Source organism: Amphiura filiformis, chromosome 10 (assembly GCF_039555335.1).
Source record: "Amphiura filiformis chromosome 10, Afil_fr2py, whole genome shotgun sequence".
Taxonomy (NCBI): Eukaryota; Metazoa; Echinodermata; class Ophiuroidea; order Amphilepidida; family Amphiuridae; genus Amphiura; species Amphiura filiformis.
In genome coordinates, this window is record NC_092637.1 from 38,413,791 (window position 1) to 38,435,995 (window position 22,205).

At 35.8% G+C, this 22,205-nt stretch overlaps 3 protein-coding genes and 1 non-coding gene across 5 annotated transcripts in view; 2 read left to right on the forward strand and 2 right to left on the reverse strand.

Annotated features, from left to right (window-relative positions):
- The window catches only part of LOC140162817 (cysteine-rich venom protein TRI1-like), a 120,761-nt gene that overhangs the window by 88,856 nt on the left and 9,700 nt on the right, over window positions 1–22,205 (forward strand). The window lies entirely within an intron of this gene.
- LOC140162819 (uncharacterized) overlaps window positions 1–22,205 on the reverse strand; it is a 123,720-nt gene that overhangs the window by 62,449 nt on the left and 39,066 nt on the right. The window lies entirely within an intron of this gene.
- Trnaa-cgc (transfer RNA alanine (anticodon CGC)) lies at window positions 2,885–2,957 on the reverse strand. Its single transcript has one exon. It is a non-coding gene; the product is annotated as a tRNA-Ala (tRNA).
- Window positions 3,666–21,097, forward strand: LOC140163266 (uncharacterized). The gene is made up of 6 exons (XM_072186664.1): window positions 3,666–3,798; window positions 7,950–7,998; window positions 10,225–10,373; window positions 11,486–11,698; window positions 20,546–20,649; window positions 20,956–21,097. Exons 1-6 carry the CDS (start codon window positions 3,730–3,732, stop codon window positions 21,095–21,097), a joined length of 726 nt encoding a protein of 241 aa, XP_072042765.1. The 5' UTR covers window positions 3,666–3,729.

The following is a 22,205-nucleotide window of genomic DNA, read 5'->3' on the forward strand; positions in this document are numbered from 1 at the left end:
CATTAAGCCTTTAAGAAAGTCTTCACTTGTATAAGCCGCAAGTCTAAACCTGTGCATGTTATTACAAATTGATTGATATGGTCATGTGCAGAAAGGAGAGATAGAGGAGGGGGAGATGGAAAGAGGAGGGAGGGATGGGCGAATTAGTGATAGAGGAGGAGAGCGATAACGAGGGAGCGAGATATTAGAATGTTTTTTATTAGTTGAGTTGCCCCTTACTTTAGTATACCTATATTGTTTTTTATTGTGGTGTATCATTTACTGTAGTAAACATACCTAATGCATCAGGTACTACATTTTTGACACCCCATTTCTGTTCAAACTCCTGAAAATGAAAAAGAAAGTGAGAAAAAACATACCATTCATTGGCAGATATTTAAAAAAATGTCAGAGAAAAAAACCGGTCATACCTGCCTGTACGGGGACTTGAACCCCAAACATTCCGCTTGCCGTTGTAAAATTGAATCATAATTTATTTGATACTAAATGTAATAAAAAATCTGGTAAATCTGATGTTTGATTACATATTGGGTGTCAAATCGACCCTATTATATTTCTTTATCTGCACAAACAAAATATTTCAAGTTTCCAGTTATTTGAAAATTTGAAAATTTTTGAACCTTTGCCAAAACACAGCATTTTCCAGATTTGGTCCATCAAAATACCCTTTACAACTTATTATGGCATACATTCAGTTGGACGCAACACCTACGATAAGATTTGCGTGATGCGAATTAGAGTAGGGGCACCATATTATTGACCGTCCACGGAGTAACAAAAAAAGGGATAATGTTTGCTTTTTATACGTTGAACAAAGTATAAAGTGAGATTTTAACTCAATTTACCTAAATCTCTACGACGCAAGATGCCAAATAAACCATTTTTGCGTCAAACCTATTCAAAGACAATGCAGTTTAAGCAATTGTAGAAATTGTGAGTCAAAGTTGGATTGCGTTTTATTGGGACACCCTGTCTGTCAAGTTTTGTGTTCAATAAACATTACTTTACATAGCTGCAAGATGTTTTAAAATCTAAAAATATTTACTGGAGTTATAACCAAGTAAGTAAAAGTATGTGGAACACTCTGGAGTGTTACTGGCGTACCATCTCCTTGGTAGTAACTTGAGTTGACGGCCCTGATGACTGGGGACAAACATGTCCCCCTTTAAAACAACAGAAAATAAACAAGCAAACAAAAAACAAAATAATTACCTCATTTTCTATGGAGTTAGAATGTGAGAACAGAATGGCTGCGGAAGTCAAAGCCACGAGAAAGAAACCGATTGCTGTCATGATTTGGGTTCTCGGTGCATAGACGGTGGAGTGGATATATAGATAACATGTAGCGTATATCTCTCATTTCTTCGTTGTAATTATTGTGCAGCTGGTTGTTTATTATTATTCAAACGCTAATGGAATTTTAATCCATCCCAGAATTTTTGAATAAAATTGTTTCTGTTTTGATCTGGTTGCGCACATGAAACGGATATCTTAGACTGGATCTATTTAATCTTTTGTAATAAAATTTGTATGCAACGTTGCCGAATGTTTCAATTTGCAGATATCTTATATGCACCTTTGCGTCACTAAAGTTGCGGAATTTACATAAATCTCATCCCATTTTGAGTCTTTTACATTATACTGCACGAATTTTATGAAATAATTGTAGTCACCTGTGTGTATTTTATGCAACTTTGCAGTGTTTGTATGCGTAGTACACTTTCATCGAGCTGCAGCTAGGTTAAAAAAGGATGATTCAATTAAATGAATTGATATTTTCAACCTACCCTTTGAAATAAATGCAATCAATATTTTCTTTTCTGTTTAATATTTTACAGAGATTATAATCTTATGAATTTATAGGCGCCTGTGTGCATTTTATGCAGCGTTGCACAGTTCTGATGCATATTTGCATTAACATTATAATTCCGTTAAACTTGACATCATCGAGCTGCAACTAGAAACTAGGTTAAAAAATAGCAACAAAAATCGAGTTATTATGCACTTTCAAAGTATATATTCTGTGTAGCTATTTAGTTATGGCAGAAAAAAGTCACATTACAAAATAAATGGTGGTCTAACGAGCCGTTTAGTTAAGATGTTTATTACATGCAATAATTGTGAGACAAATAGCAATAAGTTGTGCTGGAGATTATGTTACAACAACATTTGGAAAAGTGATATTAAATGTATTATTAAATTTTTGAAAGTTAATATATATTATATACTAGTATTGATATGTTCTGCATAATGTTCTAATAGTGTTCTACACTTGTTGGGTTAGAACTTACCGGTGTTCACTCTTCTTTCTGGATATGTTCAGAAAGTGTTCCCAAAATAGCCATCATAGGTCAACGTGTTCTGGATGTGTTCTAGTGACCTGATAATAACCCGGACTTGGAACACATCTAGAACACATTCTAAAACTTAGGGGCTGTGCAATAAAAAAAACATTTGCCCCCCCCCCATCCCCCTGTGTCATATGTTTGTAACGTTCTTGACAGATGACATTCTAACTTGAGTCAACTTTAGAAACAAAATAATAAGTTGTTTGTAAAACATACCAGTAAAAGTAATAGTCATCTATATGTAAATGCCATTCTAACTGAATTAGTCAAATATAAAAACAAGGCACTTTCTGGTAAAACCAGGGATCGTGTATGGTCCCTGGTAAAACATACCAGTACAAAAAGTTTTACTGGAGTTTTACTTTTTGGTAAAACCAGGGACCGTGTATGGTCCCTGGTAAAACATACCAGTACAAAAAGTTTTACCAATAAGTTTTTTATTCAATATCAGAAGATGCTTACATACATTCCCATAACCCAGGGTATGCCTGCCTTTTGTACACATGTGGCACAGTTGACCTGCATCCAGACGTACCTGCCTGTGCGGGGACTTGAACCCCGAACCTCTTTCTTGCGGGGCGAGCGCTCTAACCATTGAGCTACACAGACTGTTCCTGATAAACATGATTCAAGTCTAGTACATGTGAATATGAGCAGTCAGGGTAAACAGAACAAACAACACAAATTACATACCAGTGTACGAGATCAATTAATGATGTTTACCCGGCAGCCTAAAATAATCATATAAACAAGGAAAATGGCTTACGCATCATGCACTGGAACATAGAAACATTCAAACATTTCAAACTAGCGCACGAGATTAACTTAATAATGCTTAATCGTTATTCTTAATAATATCAATATACAGGGGAAAGAAGAATTACGTTAAGATATTTAATCCCTGTCTTTAGTTCTTCTTCTGTTCCGTGGTATATGATGAGACAGCCACCAAAATATCTCCAATAGTGGAAAATGTTATTAGTTGCATTAAGGGTAGACGAGCTTTTTTTTTTGCCCCCCCCACTCACCACCAAGAAAGCTGGCTACGCCCCTGTTATAGGGTCACCACTTTGGGGTTAGTTGCCAGCTTATACGCAAAACTAAAATAAGCATTACATTTTTCATTTATAGATCCTATTTGTGATATCCAGTTCATGCACAACTAGGTCATGTCGAAAATGATTTTAAAAACATGGAATGGATTATAATTCCATTAACTTTCTGAATTATAAACCACCACCTGCACAATAATTACAACGAAGAAAAGAGAGAAATGTACAATTTGCTGTCTATAAATCCATCACCCATTTATTAGCTTCATCATTCTCTATTGGAACCATTTTGGCATCGTTTCGTGAGCTGTGCAACAAGGATCCAAATCATGGCAGCAATCGTTCTGTTTCTCTTGGCTTTGACTTCTTTGACTTCCGCAGCCGTTCCACAGTCTGAGGTAATTACTTTGGTTTTTTGTTTGTTCGACTTGTTTTCTGTTATTATTCAAAGCTCAAGTCACTAAACGGTTCCATACAAGCAAGTCCACCGGGGCAAGTCCCCCAAGACATTTTGGTATAATCCAAAAACGGCATGATCTTGTAAGTTTGGAACATAGACTGATTAGTTATGCATCAAATGGGCGGGTTTTTGTTGCTACTTTTTGTTATCTTATGACATTTCCGGCCAAAAAAAAGTTGCATTTTTCTACATAGGCTTTTTATGCTTCAATATTTTAAGGTGGCTGTGTACTCTCAGACATGCATGTAGTAAAAGTGCAATAACTTTGTAATTATTCGCGCAAAACATATAAAAGTATACATTTTTATGAAGGCAAGACATCAATAAATCTTAATATAAATACAGATTTGGGGTAAAAACAACAATTTCGAAGAAAATCACACAAAAGTGAGTTTTTGGCAATATTTGTTAGGTACATCATAACAAAAAAACACTCTTTCCAAAATATTTTATTTTGTTTTTAGCTCAATCTTGAGGCTCCATTCCAAAAACGGTTTTTTTATTTTTTGATATTGGCCTTATTTTTTGAGATATTGACCATATAAGGCATCAAAATGAACTTTTAAAATTCAAAAACGCCTATTTGCCAAAATGATGCCCAAAATCGGGAATAGACCAAAATATAAAAAAATGAGAAAACCGTTTCTTGAGTCGATCATGCTTTTTACGATGATCATATTTGCTTACCTATAGATGCTGTATTTATTGAGTTATCGTGTACCTAAATCGTCATTTTACCGAGAAAATGAACATTGAAATAATGGCCGTTGAAGTTTAAAGTGGTCACATTTTGCACTTTCATCGAATCTCACAGGAGAATGCGACAGTTTTCGTTTTTGTAACTTATATTACGTGAACATCGGGTAAATCCACAGCCCCTTGAGAAGTTTGAGCGAAATCCATTCATAACTTGATATTTAAATCGGGGAAAGAACTTGAAAAACCCACATTTTATCAGCTAAAACGGAGCCATTTGACCACTAGGAAATCAGTGCTTCTGTGGTGTTTCCATAAGATGCGCCGCGCATGTAGATAAGCGTTGCGTATGCGTCGCGTATTTGTGCGTTAACAAATTGCACGATGCGCAACGCGATGAGTTGTTGCGCGCGTGTACCTTGCTGGTACAACAAAGATTTTCTTTCCTTTTCAATTTCAAACACGAGTGGAATAGTGAAATAAAATCCTTAAAATATTGCAGTTGGAGTTTACAAATCTGGATTTTCATTCCTTGTATTTATAAAAAACATAACAAGGTACAAACATATCATAAAAACTCAATTTTGAGAAAGAAACAATGGCTAGAGTACACAGCCGCGTTAAGTGAGTAATTTAATCAAAAAGAAGCATCTTTCATTTAAATAAATTTAAGCTTTTTTCTGATTTAGGTGTCACACAGTTTGCAGTTTTTATGGTTCAGTGAAAAATTAAAATGAATGCTGCAGCTTATTAATGCCTTTCAACAATGTATAGGCCTTCCGTCATGTGAGATGACTTCCAAGCATTGTTCTTTTCTGCTGTAGATCAAGCTGGTTCCCCGCATGCTGCAGGATTTGCTGCAAAGTCCTTTAAGGTGGTGTTGTCCCTCACTTGTCCGCTTGTAACAAGTTGAGTCTTGATAACGGCCATCCATATAAATGATTTTGAACCATTCAAGAAATGACCAATGGAATAAGGGTATTGGGATCCAGCATAAAAGATTTAACCAAAAATCTGTTAAATTAATCAATGAACAAAAGATTTATCAATATCATTGAAGTTACAGTTGTTCTTCCTAATAAATTTAATTACAATGAAAAAAATTCTTAAATTTACGCTTGTTAATGCATACAAAAAAGCCAATTTAGAAAAGTGCAACTTTTGTTTATGTATAACATTTCATAAATAGCTATATTTCTCACTGAACCATAAAACATGTTTGAAATGTATAAAAATTAATTCATGAACATCTTAACTTAAGTTATTTAGATAAAAGTAAAAAAATATAGACATATTCCATTTTGATTAATTTGCTTTAAGTGAAAGAGGTCCGAAACCAAAAGTGATGCATAAAAAGCCTATATAAAAGTTTATAATTTTATAAATGGCTGTATTTCTCAGTGAAGATAATAAAAAGATACAACAAAACCCCGTTCACTTGTTAACTTGAGAATTGATCAAGTCGTTTTTGGATTATACCAAAATGTATTAGGGGGCTTACTTTTTGGAACCGTTTATTATAGATACATAGTAACTGTAACAATATTCCAGTATGCCCAGAATGTCCATAAAGTAATTTTACCCATACTTTTGGTTATGACGCTAGGAAATTTTTTGGATTTCATAAATTTTCTGAGCTATGTAGATTAAATTTTATTACGTGGTACAACATTTTTTATTGAACATTGAATACAAGGTGCCCCAACAAAACGCAACCCAACTTTTACCCCTTTTTCATGAGTTTATTTATAATCAATGGCCACATTTTGTACAATTCTTCAAAGGTATTGTCTCTGAGAATGTTTGCCTCAAAAATGGTGTAGTTGGCATTTTGCGTCTTTGGGATGTGACAATTTAAGTAAAATGAGTCAAAATCAAACTTGCCCACAACATTGACATCCTGCCCTGGAGTATGCATGCAATACATTGTTTTAATGATTGAATCATTTCGTTCTGCACACGAGAAGTCACCATAAGTCACCAAAAGTGTAGAAACAATCAGAAAGCTACAAGAAAAATTATATTTCCGCAACACGGTATTCTCAAGTAACCAGTATTATTGGGTTTGTTTTTTCTGTGCTAGTCAACAAAATTGACCAAATTATGCCCGCGTAAAATTAACAAAAGACGGCGTCAGTCACGCTATACGCCAAGTGCAGTTCGCATCCAGCTATAATGCTATTTCTTGTGGGACCTGAGGACACATCAGATACACCAAATTTTACATACGAGGCCGGGATAGGAGGAATGTCCTTCAGGGCTGCGTTTCATAAAACTTTAGATTTAAACTTAAGTTTAATTCTTTATGAAACGCCGCCCTGATATCAAATAATTTTGATTTCTTGAAATTTACGATATAATACAAATTTATTTTAACATTTTTGACATTTAACGGTCCTCGAAGTAAATTCTATAAACGTAATGATATATACTGAAAGTGTACGTAGCAGTCCGTCAAATGAAAATTTTGACATTTCGTATTTAAGATATACATGTATAATCTTCAATATGAAAGGTCAAATTTTCAATTTTTAAAAATTTGCCATAACATTTCGCAAATTAAAAAAAAGCAACCAGGAGGACATTCCTCGTATTCAGAATGCAATTTCATGTGTCAGATGTGCTCCCAGGTGCCGAAAATTCTGTGCAAAGTAAATAAACAGAATATTTAGTTTGTGCAGATAAACAAATATAATAGAAATAATTTGACACCCAATATCAAGACCTGAGTACAAGAAGACCGTAAGTCCACTTTGCCCCTCAACATGTATACACTAAAGTTACGTATACATGTAGTTTCTTAGGGCGAATTTCTCGATAGGAGTCTTAGTAAGCCTTAGGCTTAGGATGCCTTGAGGCTACTAAGCCTAGCCCGCTCTCGAAGCCCGAGTCTTAACTGTAGCTGGATTTTATGATGTTTAATACATGTCCAGGGTGAAACATCATGAAAGGTTGTGAAAGATTTGTTTTGGCCCCTGAACATGTATATAACATTACCAAACCATACGAAACTATACGCAACTTTAGTGTATACGTGTTGAGGGGCTAAGTAGACTTACGGTCTTCTTGCGCTTAGGTCTTCATATGTAATAATTTGCCACAACGAAGTGAAATTAGTGAGACTACTAATCTGCTATTCAGCAACATGCATAAAGAACAAAATATTAAATATTTGTGTAAAAGGGAAAAAGGGAAGCATATTGCAAACAACAGATTCGCCAGATTTTCCTAACATTTTGTATTCAATAAATTAAACATAATTCAGCTTTAAAGTAATGAATACAATTGAATAATCCATCACTTTTTACGCGAATTATGACAAATGAAACGGGTAAATAACTTTTTAGACACTCTCTCTATCTTTGTTTTCTCTCTTTTTTTTTTAATTTGCAGGAGTTTGAACAGAAGTGGGATGTCAAAAGTGTAGTACCAGATGTATTAGGTATGTTACTAGTAATTCTAATATATAAACAATAGAGGCATAATAAAGGAGCAACTTAGCTAATAAAAACCACTGAAACATCTCCCTCTCTCTCTCTCTCTCTCTCTCTCTCTCTCTCTCTCTCTCTCTCTCTCTCTCTCTCTCTCTCTCTCTCTCCTTCCTCTCTCTCTCTCTCTCTCTCTCTCTCTCTCTCTCTCCTCTCTCTCTCTCTCTCTCTCTCTCCTTGCCTCTGTCTCTGAGACTCCGATTGGTCAAAGTATTGTTGTTGCCATTTTAAACACGAAAATAAATTCATGAATTATTATTTAGTAACATAACATTATGCAGTCATGTCTACAGCAGAATTCACCACGACCTTTGCAGGACTTAAACCCCAAGATAAACCTCATTGAAAACAGCTCAACTATGTTAAATCAAGGATGGGTCTCATAGCCCTGGTTAAATTCATAAACATATGTTTCTGATTTACATGTACGATATTCAATGTGCTGTGATGAAATAGGTATTATAATTTCAGTTGGATGCACCATTACAAAGCAAACGCACAGTTAACAATACTGAGCGTGGCCTTTGATTCCGAAACGAGAACAATAGTCTGCGTATTGTTCTCCAGTCATGTGGATGGTACAATTCATGTCAAACTTGTCAGTCATTGTGATCGTATCACACAAGTAAATGAGAAACATGTATTTTAGACTTAACACGGTTTGGGAAAAGTTGTTCCATTTTTTAGCTCCCTATCAGGCAGTCAGAACTCCATATTTGGGAGGGCTCTACAACAATCTTCCCAAAATCGCATTTTAATCATTTTTAGATGAGCATAGAGGGAAAGAATTGAAGTTTATTTACAGCTTCTATGGCAAAAATTGATCAAACCGATCACACGATGGTGCTCGTTCGAAGTTGGAGCTATCGCGAGTCAGCTGTTGAGCACAATTTGCCATTGAAATTACATGTCCGACTGTTATGACATTTTGGAAGACTCTCTTCGGGAAAACAGCTCGACAACAGCTTTTCCGTGACATTTTTTACTTCAAATTGTAGTATGTTAAGGATGAACATTATAATTCACATGTGAGCTTCTATGGCTATTATTGGGTGAAGGGTTTTCCCACCAGCCCACCAACTAGTCCATTGCCTATGCCTACAGTACTGTTAGTGAGCTAGAGGTCAATCATCAATTGGAGCGCTGTGTGTGCACTGAATAGGAAAAACGGACAGTAACTGCATAATGAAGGGCTGTGCAATAATTAAGAACCCTGGTGGGAGGGTAATATTGGGGGGGCAAAAAATTTTTGAAAGGGGCCAAGCAATTTTTGGTACGCATTCATGGGGCGTCTTTTAAATAAAACGCTCTAAAACGGCCTAAAACAGTACGGAAACGCTAAAATATGCACATTTTGCTAGACCATTTAAGGGATGGGGTATGAACGTTTGGACAGTATTTATTGTGGGATATTAGAGCACATCAGACATATCGAATTGCATTCTGAATACGAAGAATGTCCTTCTGATAGCAAATAATTTTGATTTTTGAAATTCGCAATGTAATACACATTTTATGGCAAATGATTAAAATGGATATTTTGATATTTAACAGTACTTACTGTAGAAGTAAACTTTATAAATCTGATGAATTATACTTAAAGTGTAGCGGCGAATACATGCTACTTGGGCATAACCAACGCACCTTTCTAATGAATGGAGTGCATATGCACCGTGAGCAAGTAAAGTCATGTTTACACGGTCGGACATAATTGGTAAGCGACTTATAACCGGTTACAGTGACTTATTACCGGTAATAAGTGATTTAAGTCCGACCGTGTGATTACGACTTAACTTCTTTTCATGTGCTTTTCATGATGAATCAGATTAAGATTACATAACACGTTTGTGCAACCTCCGTTTTATTACTTCTATGATCAACCAAACAAAAGTTAACAATGCGAGTTATTATGTCGTAATTTATTGTCTACTATTATTTTAATGTTTATGTCACTATAGTTGTGTTCACACGGTCGGAATAATTACCGGTAATAAGAGACTTAAAAGTCACTTATCACCAGTAATAAGTCACTATTACCGGTTATAAGTCGTTTATTACCGGTAATAACTCACTTATGTCCGACCGTGTGAACACGACTTATAATAAATTATAGTATAAAGATTATAACATTATGTACCCATGTGTTTTCTGTACCTATTTTGATTGTGTGTGAATGATAGATATTACTAATGGTGACGCCGAAGTCGTGAAAAGACAGACTACTGGTAAGATAGTGACTTTAAGCAAGGCTGAGAAGGATGCCATATTAAACAGACATAATGAGTTAAGGGGTCAGGTGTCCCCATCAGCAGAAGATATGGAGTACATGGTAAATGGTTTGTACTTTGTTTAGTCTATCCTTTCTAGTGTGTTTATTCGTTGGTCTAAACGAATTATTAAAGGCTTAATGTACGATTTCCTTCAAATTTTAAATTTGTCATTTGTCACTTTGTCAAAATGTTGAAATAATACTAGTAATAATGATCGGGAATGGTTTCTGTCCATTTTGAGCTGAAATAAACGAGGTAACGTGAAAGAAACACTGCTTGTTATTTTGGCCGTTTAACACGCAGTTCTATGGGCGGACATAAAGTCATAATTTCTTGAATTATGACTTTATGTCGAACTTTGCTCTGTTTACCTACAAACACAACAAATTTGGCTGATTCCATTTAGGTGCAAGTTGTGACATGTGTAAACATTACAAATATGCCAAAAAAATCAGGTTTGAAAAAATTAACCAAATTCATATTATAAGATCGTACATTATGACTTTAAACTAAATAACATCCCTGATGTTGTAAGCAAACAAAAAAAATAATAATCTACACTGACCCATACAGATCATAGATCATAGTTCATAGTTATTTTATTTCCATGATTAAAAAACAAACAGAATAGAAAATAGCAACATAGAATTAGATGGAAGAGGTACAACGAAAGGCAATAAGCCTGCAAAATGTTGACCCCTCATACAAAACTGAGAAAATACTACCTTACAAAAATACTACCAAAAAAACAAAGCCAAATATATATATATATATATACTAAAACATGTACCAAACAAGCACAATAAACTTACAATACAATAGCAATTTGAATGAACACGGTTATAGTTTATAATATTTTCATATTTAGTGACTGCAAAAAATAAGCACTGTCCAGATTTCTTTCTTTTAAAATGACTTATTAAATCAGAACACTGTGAAAGTGTCAAATGAACACCAAACAGAGGCAAATTAGCAGTTAACACCAATGAGTGTAAACATTAAAAATATTAAGTTAACACCAGCAGAAATCACTGTATTATCAACACCCGTGGGTGTGGGCCTCCTGGAGCACTTTCTTGGTGTTTGACACCACGGAGTTTTTAGAATGTAGCTGTCCCAATAAAGTTCACCATGGATAAAAAATCGTTTATCTTCGTTTTAAATTATCTAGTATTGGGATGACAATGAGGCTAATGCGGCTGAACAATGGGCTGCAGCTTGTACAAAGGGACACGATCGAGGCGGCCAAAATCTATATGGTGCCGGTGGCAGTTTACAGTTACCTCAGGCTGGTGTTGATGCGACCAATAGTTGGTATGATGAATACAAGAACTATAATTACGACGCAAATAGTTGCTCGGGCGTTTGTGGTCATTACACCCAAGTAAGTCAATAATACTATAGTTCTAGTACGTAAAATGATATTTTATTATTATTTATTGTTATTCACGGTTTATTCAAACACACTAAAAAAAACACATCTAAAAGCTAATTTACTGTGCAGCCCACAGATATAAAAAATACAACCAAAAGTGCTTCAATTACAGAGAAGAGGAAGTGTTCCTCTCTATCGTTAAATAAGATGAAACATAGCCCGCTAAATCGTTAAAAGTTAGGCGGGTAACGCAAAGGGGAAGCTATTGTTTCTCCCTATAGTCAATTTCCCCTCATAGCCTTGTTTTTAAAGGTCAAGGAGTCGAACCTGCATTTTTTACATGACGGAGTGCCCATCTTTCTTTCGTTAACGATTAGGGCAAACGTCACCGTGAAATGTTGTGGGGCATCGCCCAGCATTTAAGAATGGCCGTACCCATTTGTGCAACTGGGTGGAGAGGAGTAATCGAGATAAAGTGCCTTACTCAAGGGCACAGCACGATGACGTCGCCGGAGCTCGAACCCACGACCTTTCCATTAAAAAAAAAAAATAGTTTCGACTCATGTCCCCCGCGCGCATTAGATTTATGTTGCACGTTTTCACGGGTAAAATAATAGAGGGCTGTAATTTATATATTTTAAACCACCAGCGCTAAACTGAATATATTACACAAGTTTATGCATATTGTACTTAAATATATTTGAATAATTTACTTTTTTACTTTTTGTGTCCCTTAAAAGTAAGCCTACTTAATTGAATAATTAGGCACACTTGATTAAAACATTGGACGAGTCCTCTACCTATGTCCACCCCAACCAAAAAAAAAAAAAAAAAACGCTCAACGGTCTATGCAAATTAACTACTAGACAAGATCCCCGGGATACTACCTGTCCAGGAGAGCTTCGCAGGAAATCGGCGGTACTCATTACAAGTCAAGAGGCTGGGAATGCAAAGCTTTACTGTGACTTGCCCATAATGGGGAGTACCAATGGACAATGCGTTACTGGGTTCGCTTTGCTTTTGCTTTTATTTGAAGATGGTTGGTGCTTTTAGCTGCTATGGCTATGTGCACCACCAGCTGTACAATTCTCTTGTGAACAATACCTTTGTTTTCATACAAAACCATGAGCACTTATATGCTTCACTGCACCTTGGTTATGCTATGCTGTTCGTGTTTCCAGACGAATGCGTGTGCGTTAATTCCTCTCGGATGCTTGTGCGTTAATTTCATTTATCTTTCCTTGAACTCAATTCAAAAACCAAACGGTGTCTTCTCAGAGCCACACCAGGCCGAATCAGCAGAAGAAGTGGCTAGACCGTGAACAAAACTATACATTGTCTCCGACTACGCTGAAATCTTCGCTTCCACACCTGTTCCCCATTGCCCAAGTTAGCGTTACCCATCCGACACCACGTGGAGGTTTGGGTTGCCCGCGAGCAATTACTATGTCAGCTCTGCGTGCCTTGTCGGACTACTGGGTTCTTCAAATGTCTGCTTATATACATTTGACTAAGTAATAAATGTCATGATATTAGAACAGATCGTAGTCCAAACGATGACAACTATGTGTAATTTGCATTATTCATGAAACATTTTAATAACAATAGTCACCCGGTGAATACACTCCAGCGAGATTAATGCAAGCGAATTAACTTCCAAACCCCTTCAAATACAGATTGAGATCAATTCTGTGTTGATTTGATTAAATGACTTGTATTTGTCACTAGACTCGAACACAGGACACATGGGAAGAGTATTATACTGTTTCGAGGTGGGTCTATTTTGGGGGAAACCCTCATTTGAATTTGGATTTGGAAGATACCTTCTCTTAAATAACAGTATTGCGAACCACCAGCATACATAACTCGATGTAGAGAGTCTTTCCTATTCAGAGGAAATATTGCAATTACACACCTTATTGCCTTTTAACAATAACCATTGACACTAGCACATATCAAAGAAGATGTAAGAAAAGGATGGAGAACAGAATTATATCCTTGAGATAATCCCGTAGGTAATCCTGTTGCACCTATCATAGTCCTTTATTCTCAAGTGGTGGGTTAACCAACAGTTAACAATGAGAGGAAATTCCTGAACCTAGTTCAGTTGGGGATGATTTGAAGTGACCGCCAATTATGACCATTTGATATTTAATACCAAAAAAAAAAAAAAAAAAGAAATAATGTAGTGCCAAAATAATGTACCCTTTTACGGAAGGAGCAAAGTTTAACAAGTTATAACTCCGCTTCTGAAGTACGAATGTCAGCGCGAATGTCAGGTTATTATTTCCCAGTCTTTAAAAAAATTGCAGGCAGAGGTGGGAATCGATCTCGGTACCTCCCGGTTAAACAGCACTGTGCAAGACCACTAGACCAACTAAATATCTGTTGTGAGATGTGTGACATTAATCTTTGATATTGCTTAATGGAACAAATCGCGGAATTAAATCAGTAATAAAAGAAATAGATTCTTATATAGCGGTCAAATTAGATAAAAGGGGAAATATTTTCCCTGCTCGAAAGAAAATATAGGTTAGAAAATTATCAAATAAATTTAAATTACAAATTGAGATTTTATATTTCTTTCTTTCACGCGGCGACATTATCACAGACAAACACTGTATAAGCTAAAAACTCGACTCTCATCACTAGATGCTGTCATTTAGCTCAATGGTAGAGCATCAGACTGCTGATATCAATATGGTTGGTTCGAGTCCTCCTGCCAGCAATGGTTATATTTATGATTTTAATGCTACGCTAAAATTGTTCAATTTTTTTCGTTTATTTATTTATTTATTTATTTATTTATTTATTTATTTATTTATTTATTTATTTATTTATTTATTTATTTATTTATTTATTTATTTTTGTTTATTTATGTAAATAATTTGATATATTTGAAAGAGGTATTTGAGCAATTTTATAATCCTATGGGGTCATTTTGAACCCATACCCCTCCCAACTTGCCAAACGCACAACACCTATGAGTTTGCATCATACATGTCATCATTAGTCACGATTATGCACTTTCAGTTTCCCACGCGTTTGAACGGGAATTGGATTGCGTACTTTTTCGATGTCTAGTGAGCAAATTTTTTCATTATTTTGAGAAAATGATGTCAAATTTTCTATTCTATATTGTTTGGTAATAATGTCTTTTGCCAATAGTATGTTTAAAGTTGTAATTTTGTGTTTTTGATCGCAAAGATCGGATATTTTCGTTCCCGATTCGAATTCTGAACCCTTCGCAAGGGTGCCGATTTCGGCAGAACTTTGACGATAATTTTGCCTTTTTGGACACTTAAATGCTTTCGATCCTTAATTTTGTTTCAACCGAGTCTTAAATTATCAAGCACAATACAGTTGGTACCACATTTATATACATTGATGAAATTTTAAAGATTTTTTTTCAAGTTTCTAACCGGCGCAAATCGTTAAGTGTGTATTTCCCATTGACATCCAAAATGGCGTAAGCCAGTCCTCAATATACATAGGTACGGCGTATATAGGACTGGCAAGCGAGTCTATGTCATCATCATAAAAATTTAAAATTCAGGTCCCACAAAAATACAGTAATTGTGCAAAAGAGGACATAAATAATTTCTTTCTGCAACCATAATGGGCCGCAATATATCACTAACCGCATAGTCCGAGGCAAGGTTCATTATTGTCAGGGTTAGGGTCTTAGGGTTAGGGTCTTATGGTTAGGGTTAGGGGTTAGGGGTTAGGGTTAGGGTTAGGGGTTAGGGTTAGGGTTAGGGTTAGGGTTAGGGTTAGGGTTAGGGTTAGGGTTAGGGTTAGGGTTAGGGTTAGGGTTAGGGTAAGGGTTAGGGTTAGGGTTAGGGTTAGGGATTAGGGTTAGGGTTAGGGTTAGGATTATATTCGTATTTATTATACTAGTAATAGTATATTGTGTGTATGCAGTTTATTCCGTAATCAATAAGTATCATAAACAAACACCTTTCTGGCACAACAAATCATAGCACAGTCGTGTAGGCATTAGACTATGGATACAAAGGTTGTGGGTTCGAACCCCAGGTAAACCGTTATAGAATTTTAATTCTATCGATTTCTTTTTATTGTATTAAGTAAGAGGAAATAATAATGGTAATAAACTCGTGTTATATCTAGCCTCATAGGCCTATTAAGTATAGGATAATGGCCAAGGATTAGAACGTGAGTGGGTAAGAATGGCTGAGCCGCGGAGCGGCGAAGCCATTCTTACCCTCTCACGTTCTAATCCGCGGCCATTAACCGACTTAATACACACCTATGACGTCGCGCTATTGTTTTACCGCTCCATTATTTTTCACGAATGGAGTGTTATTGAAATAGACTGCTCTTTACAAATTGATCAATTACTCATTGATGCCGGACAATACACTAATATAATGATCGTACTAAATTTTAGGTGCGAGTGCAAAAATAGTCCAACTCAGCTTTATGTAAAATTTCTATAGAAATACCCATCATATCACGATCCAGGTGTTTAGTTCAAATCATCCGTAACCACCTTCTTGAATTATAAAGATTTAAAATGTTTGTTACACAAATTGAATAAACGTAGATTCGTAAAATTATCCAAGTGATTAGACAATCAATAGTTCTTTATGCCCACTTCTAATGCATTGCGTTTTGGTCTCTATTTTGCATAATAAGGAAAATGGGCAAAAAGGTCATATAGGTTCATATGAAATGGTCATTACAGTTGTGTATCTCAAGAAAGCAACACCTATCGCTATACCTGAGCAATGATACTCTTCTCTGTGAATCGAGTGTTCGATTTTGGAACAACCATGCAATTATGGACACTATTGTTTATCTTGGATAATTTGTGATGGAATCATTCCGAGGATATATATCGTTGATTCACAGCAGAAGGACCAAAATCAGATACGAAAAGGTACGAAAATTTTAAATGTACTACAACACATTTTACCTAGGCCTATTATGTCCCTGAACTTTGTCCGCAAAAACAAAACAAACTTCGCCGCCTTCGACGCAAAATAAAAGCCACCTCAACTTCCAGTCCCCTTCCGAAATCAAATGGATCGTCCCTAACATTGTAATATTTAATTACCGTTAAATGGGGGTAACTTCGGTAAGCGGGGTAACTTTGGTCGTTCAAATATATTTTTTTTAAATGGTCATATTTCCTTACAGCAATATTGTTTTTAGTCATATTTGGTCTCAATTTGTTAAGAAATATATTTGGAAGAAATAAAAGTCGCTCATGTCCAATTTCGTTGAAAGTTACGAAAATATTGGCATTTTTGACCAAAAATGAGCATTTTTTACATTTTTTTCAAAAAAATACATAAATAAAAATCGATATTTGTGAACAAGAATGTGTGCTTGCTTAATTTTGCAAGGGGTCAAATGTCACAAAAACAAAACCTTGCCCATATACAGCGAAGATCAATTTTTTTCATTTTTTTTCTTCATGGAATGTAATACTCTGACCAAAGTTGCCCCAAATGCTGGGTAACTTTGGTCAGGCTATTTTCAACCCCTAGGGCATGCACCCTTTCAAAATTATTCAAAAATCTTTTTCATTTTTTTGTTGTAGAAGGGAACCCTAATGTCATAAAAAAGAGATAATTAGTAATATATTTGGTTTTGTTTGGAAGCAGTGGTTTAAAAACTCTGAAAAGTGCCCAAAGTTACCCCATTTTACGGTATCGGATAGGCCTACTGATCGATGTATGTAAATATTCAAGCATGCCAAAATACCATCAGATGAAACATCAGATATACTAATGACAAATAAAAATTATACAGAAAATATACCTACTGTGGCTTTTATCATTATTAAACATGCCCGAAGAGAACGATTTAAAAATAAACAGATTCATAGGCCTAAATACATTGATACAGAATGTGTATTATGTATATGTAGCAATGTTGCCCAAAATATGACAAATTATATGTAGGGCCTAAGCCACTGAAAACGTATAAAAATATAAAGAAGAAAAAAAAATGTTATAAAAAACAGTAAGCGTAGAAAGAAAGTTCCAAATAAATAAATAAAGGGCCTACAAAGTAAAGCCTAAATAAGCATTTTCCAGAGTGAGGGTAAAAATACATCTTGCATAATAAGTACAACTTAGCCAACAATTTAACCTGCCCGTTTTGATCTTGACTTGCTTTTCACAGATTGCATTGTAAGGGCTCGGATAGCGACGTTTTTACGTATTTTTTTTTTGGCACCTGAGAGCAAATCAGACACATCCTTCTGATATCAAATAATTTAGATTTTTATTAAATTCGCGATACTATCTATACACATTTTATGGCAAATTATTAAAAATTGATATTTTTGAAATTTAACAGTCCTCAAAGTAAATTGTATAAATCTAACGATATGCAGTAAATAGTAGGAAGTTGGGTTGAACAGCCGTCAATCATATGAAAATTGTGACCTTCATTATTAAAGATATAGATTTTTTCCTCAAAACACTAAAAAATGTAGGTCTTTTTGGAAATGAATGTTTAAGTTCAATATGAAAGGTCAAATTTTCAATTGAGTCGGCTTTTCATCCCAGCTACATAGGCCTATAGTTTAATTACATATCACTAGATTTATAAAGTTTACTTCGAGGACTGTTAAATTTGGAAAAATATAAAAAATATGAAATTTTAATAATTTGTATTATATCGCGAATTTCACAAAATCAAAACTATTATTATTTTTAGATATAGGGACAATCCTCGTATTCAGCATGCAATTCGATATGTCTGATGTGCTCTCAGGTCCCATAACAATACTGTGCAAATGTTGCTATCCGCTTCCTCAATTTATTGTATTAATGAAAATCATTTTCTTCTTGTTTTTTCGTATCATTGTTTTGCATGAATGAAGTGATGATAACAATACCGCACTTTTCGCAAATACTTGCTTTTCAAAAGTGCAATTGATATTAACACTACATTCGTAAATGCCAGTACTTTTTCCCTGAAAAGTATTTGCTTTTCAGAGAAAAGAGAAAGGCATTTACGAATGGCGTGTTATTGTGATCATCGCTCCATTCGTGGAAAATAATGGAGCGGTAAAACAATAGCGCGACGTCATAGGTGTGTATTAATTACATGTATGTACTATGTGTTATCGCATTGTGGCCCATTATGGTTGCAGAAAGAAATAACGCACGCCGGCAACTAGACTACTATACAAAAAAAATAGTATCAAATCTTTCCTGCTCAATCAATATAATACTTGCAAATAGATCATAGTTTACTAATCTAATCCTGTAATATAGACCTGTTATATCACCTGTATTTGCATGTAGAGTCTATACATGGTTTGTTATGGTAGGGATTAGTGTCCGATCTCTGTAATGTAATGTAAATGAAGCATATTGATATGCAGGAAGAATCGATCAGGGCGCTATCTATTAGGGAAAGATAAACACTATTCAAAATATCAATAGACAAGAAGAAAGGGATGTAGAGATTTGTAATTGAGTCATGCATGATTTAACAGAAGGTTCTTTCCAATTCCCAAACGTAATGTCAGGTTTTACCAGATAATACAGCAGCGTTTCCATTTTGTCTGTTGGAAAATGAATGAACCAGTACAATAAACTCATTTATTTTGACGTATATGCAAGGGGGTGACACTAAATTCCCGGTTGTTCTATAAGCAACGCAAACATTATAACAAATACTGTTGGTTTGCTAGCTATCGATCCGTTATGATCCGTTATGAAAAATTCATATTCGACCCCATTGATCAAGTTGGCGAATAACGACGCCGTTAGTTTTAAGAACTTTATCTATTCAATGAGAGTACAGCGCGCCCCCGATATACATCAGGGCACAAACCACTCGAAAACGATTCGGTTTATGAAATGGCGGACGGGTATTTCCCATCAGGCACCAGTGATATGAAAAAAATTCTACTAAGTTAATTTGGAAATGACTTTTTGCAATTCTGTCGGTCTATCTCTAGTCTCGGGCCCAAACTGCATGTGGCCCACGGTTTGTTATGAACAACAGAAACCGACTGTGAAGGAGGCTACATAGCGATGTTGTTGGAGTGACGTTCAATTTCGGAAAAAACGACACTCGACCATGGAATTTAATTTTAAGTTTGTCAGTATATAAACGGTAAATCAAGTAAGTTTCTTGCACTCTGAAGATTTAGAAACGGTTGTTTGATTCCACTGACCGAAATTTTGTGATCGAAATTTACATAACACCAATGACAGAAATCATCAACAAAAATCGAATCAGGGACTTATTTTCACTCGAACATCATCAACCGGAAGTGACGTGACACGGACCGACAGAATAGTAATGTCGAAATTAGGACTTGCTGTCAATAATACGAAGGAAATGCGTGACAGGTGTAAGGTATGAAATACCCGTAGTATTAGTACAGAGTGAAACACATTTTTGGATATTTTCTTATATATATATATATTCACCCCTTTATGGTTTGATTTTAAACTGGATTCAGGTTCCGACCATGGGCCCATTTTCTTTCTTATTATTCGGTAATCGCATGTTAGTGGCTCGAAGGCTCGACCCTACGGGGTCTCGCCTTCCGAGCGACTAACATGCTCACTACCTCAACAAGACACAGATTATCTTTGGCAATGGTCTGTTTCTCACCCGTTATCTACTAAGTAACCTGTTCAGCGATTCTTCCCGTAGTGATCGCTCCCGGGAAAAATCAAATAGCAATAATAATTCTGACATCATCAATTTATTTGGGGTGGGGGTTAAAAATCAGTGAGGAGGATGGGTTATATACACTATAACCATGATAACAAACATTTATGCAAATAAGAAATACTATTGGCATATTACGTATTCTATATAAATAAAAACTAATCTGATTCTTTTATAAAGGTTGTGTGGGCAAAGTCAACCCGTGTTGGATGTGGTGTAGCGTTATGCCCTACATATGAGGGTAATGCCAGTGGGTGGGTCTTGATTTGTAATTATTCACCAATGTAAGTATACATTAAATTAGGCCTAGAGACTTCGCCATGTATGTTTGTGTGTCGCTCATAAAGGGCAAAATACCGGGGCAAAATAGTGTACCTTCAGATTATTTCGCCATGTGGCTGGTACACTTCGATTTAAAGTGTGTGATTGCTTGAGAAAAAAAAAAAATGCCTTGTACTGATTACTCCTGAAGACCTGTTCTATATACGGGTGGACGTGCCTTTCAAGTAGGGTCGGTCGGTCGGATTTTTGGGTGGCGTGCGCCATCTCTGTCAACCCGGTTTTGCCATTTCATGATCTGAAATTTGTAGAAATGACTCTGTTAGAAGAGGCCCCAGATCCGGACATCAGAGCGGTGATGTCATTGAAATGTATAAAAATAGGCATACTCATATTCTACAAGGAATAAGGTTGGTGGAAATCACCAGTACCCGACAAAGACATGATCCTTAACCAATATTAATAAGATTCCTTAGACCTGAAACTTACAGAAATGACCCTTTTAGAAGAAGTCCCAGATCGGCCGGGCCCCAGCGGACGAGGTTATAGGAATGGGCAAAACTCATATTCCCCATAAGGAAAAAGTATGTAAGTGTGATATGAACCTCATAAGGTATTGGTGGAAGTTCCACGAGATGACCCGTAAGAGCAATCTAGACCTTGTATAAAATGAGGAGCGGCCTCTCATTAAAGGACCTCACATTAATACTGGTATTTCAACAACTCTTCCTATACCTTTGTACAGGAGCCAACCGTTGTTAATCCGTGATGAATCCACAGTTCAATAGCGTATACGCGAACGCAAGGTTACGCGTACGCGTTACGCATGAGCGCGTAAAATTCGTCATGTCTGGAACAAACTCTCTTCTGTTGGCGGTAGCAGCTAAATATTACCGCTTTATTCTTTAGTTTTAATGATATCAACAGAGAAATACTGCGATATTTTTGTAAGGTTGAGTGTTAATGACAAACGGACATTCCGAATGATGTGAATTAGACATCTTTAGCTTGTTTCGTTGTTAATCAATCGGTGATGAACAACGGTGAAACATGATTGAATCCCTAAATTGTCAATGATTGAGGGGGGGGTCACACGGGGGGATGTTTGAGGATGGGGTGGGCGAGTAGGGGTGTCTGTGTATGCCGTGGGTTGGTTTGGAAAGTGTGTGTGGTGTAGCGGTGTGTGTGGATGAATATGGTGTGTCGGTCGTTTGATGACATGTAAAAGTGAGTGATTTCTAAGAGAAGTTGAACAATGGTAGCGCTATTTATCTAAAATCTTGTTTGCATCTTTACAAGGGTGAAAAAAACATGTTAAACATTGCTACAAATATATGTGTATATACAGTTTATTAGTGTGATAGCTGTTGGTATTATTCAGGTCTAGAATTGAATATTATAATACTGTTTTATTAGAAAAATTAGTAAATGATCATTGATCAACCGTGGTAAGTAAATAACAATTTAAATTTCACAAAATATAACGGGGAATTGTTTCTAACTTTTAGGGCAATCTAAACACAAAACAACCAGACCATACGAGGAAGGACCCAGCTGTGCA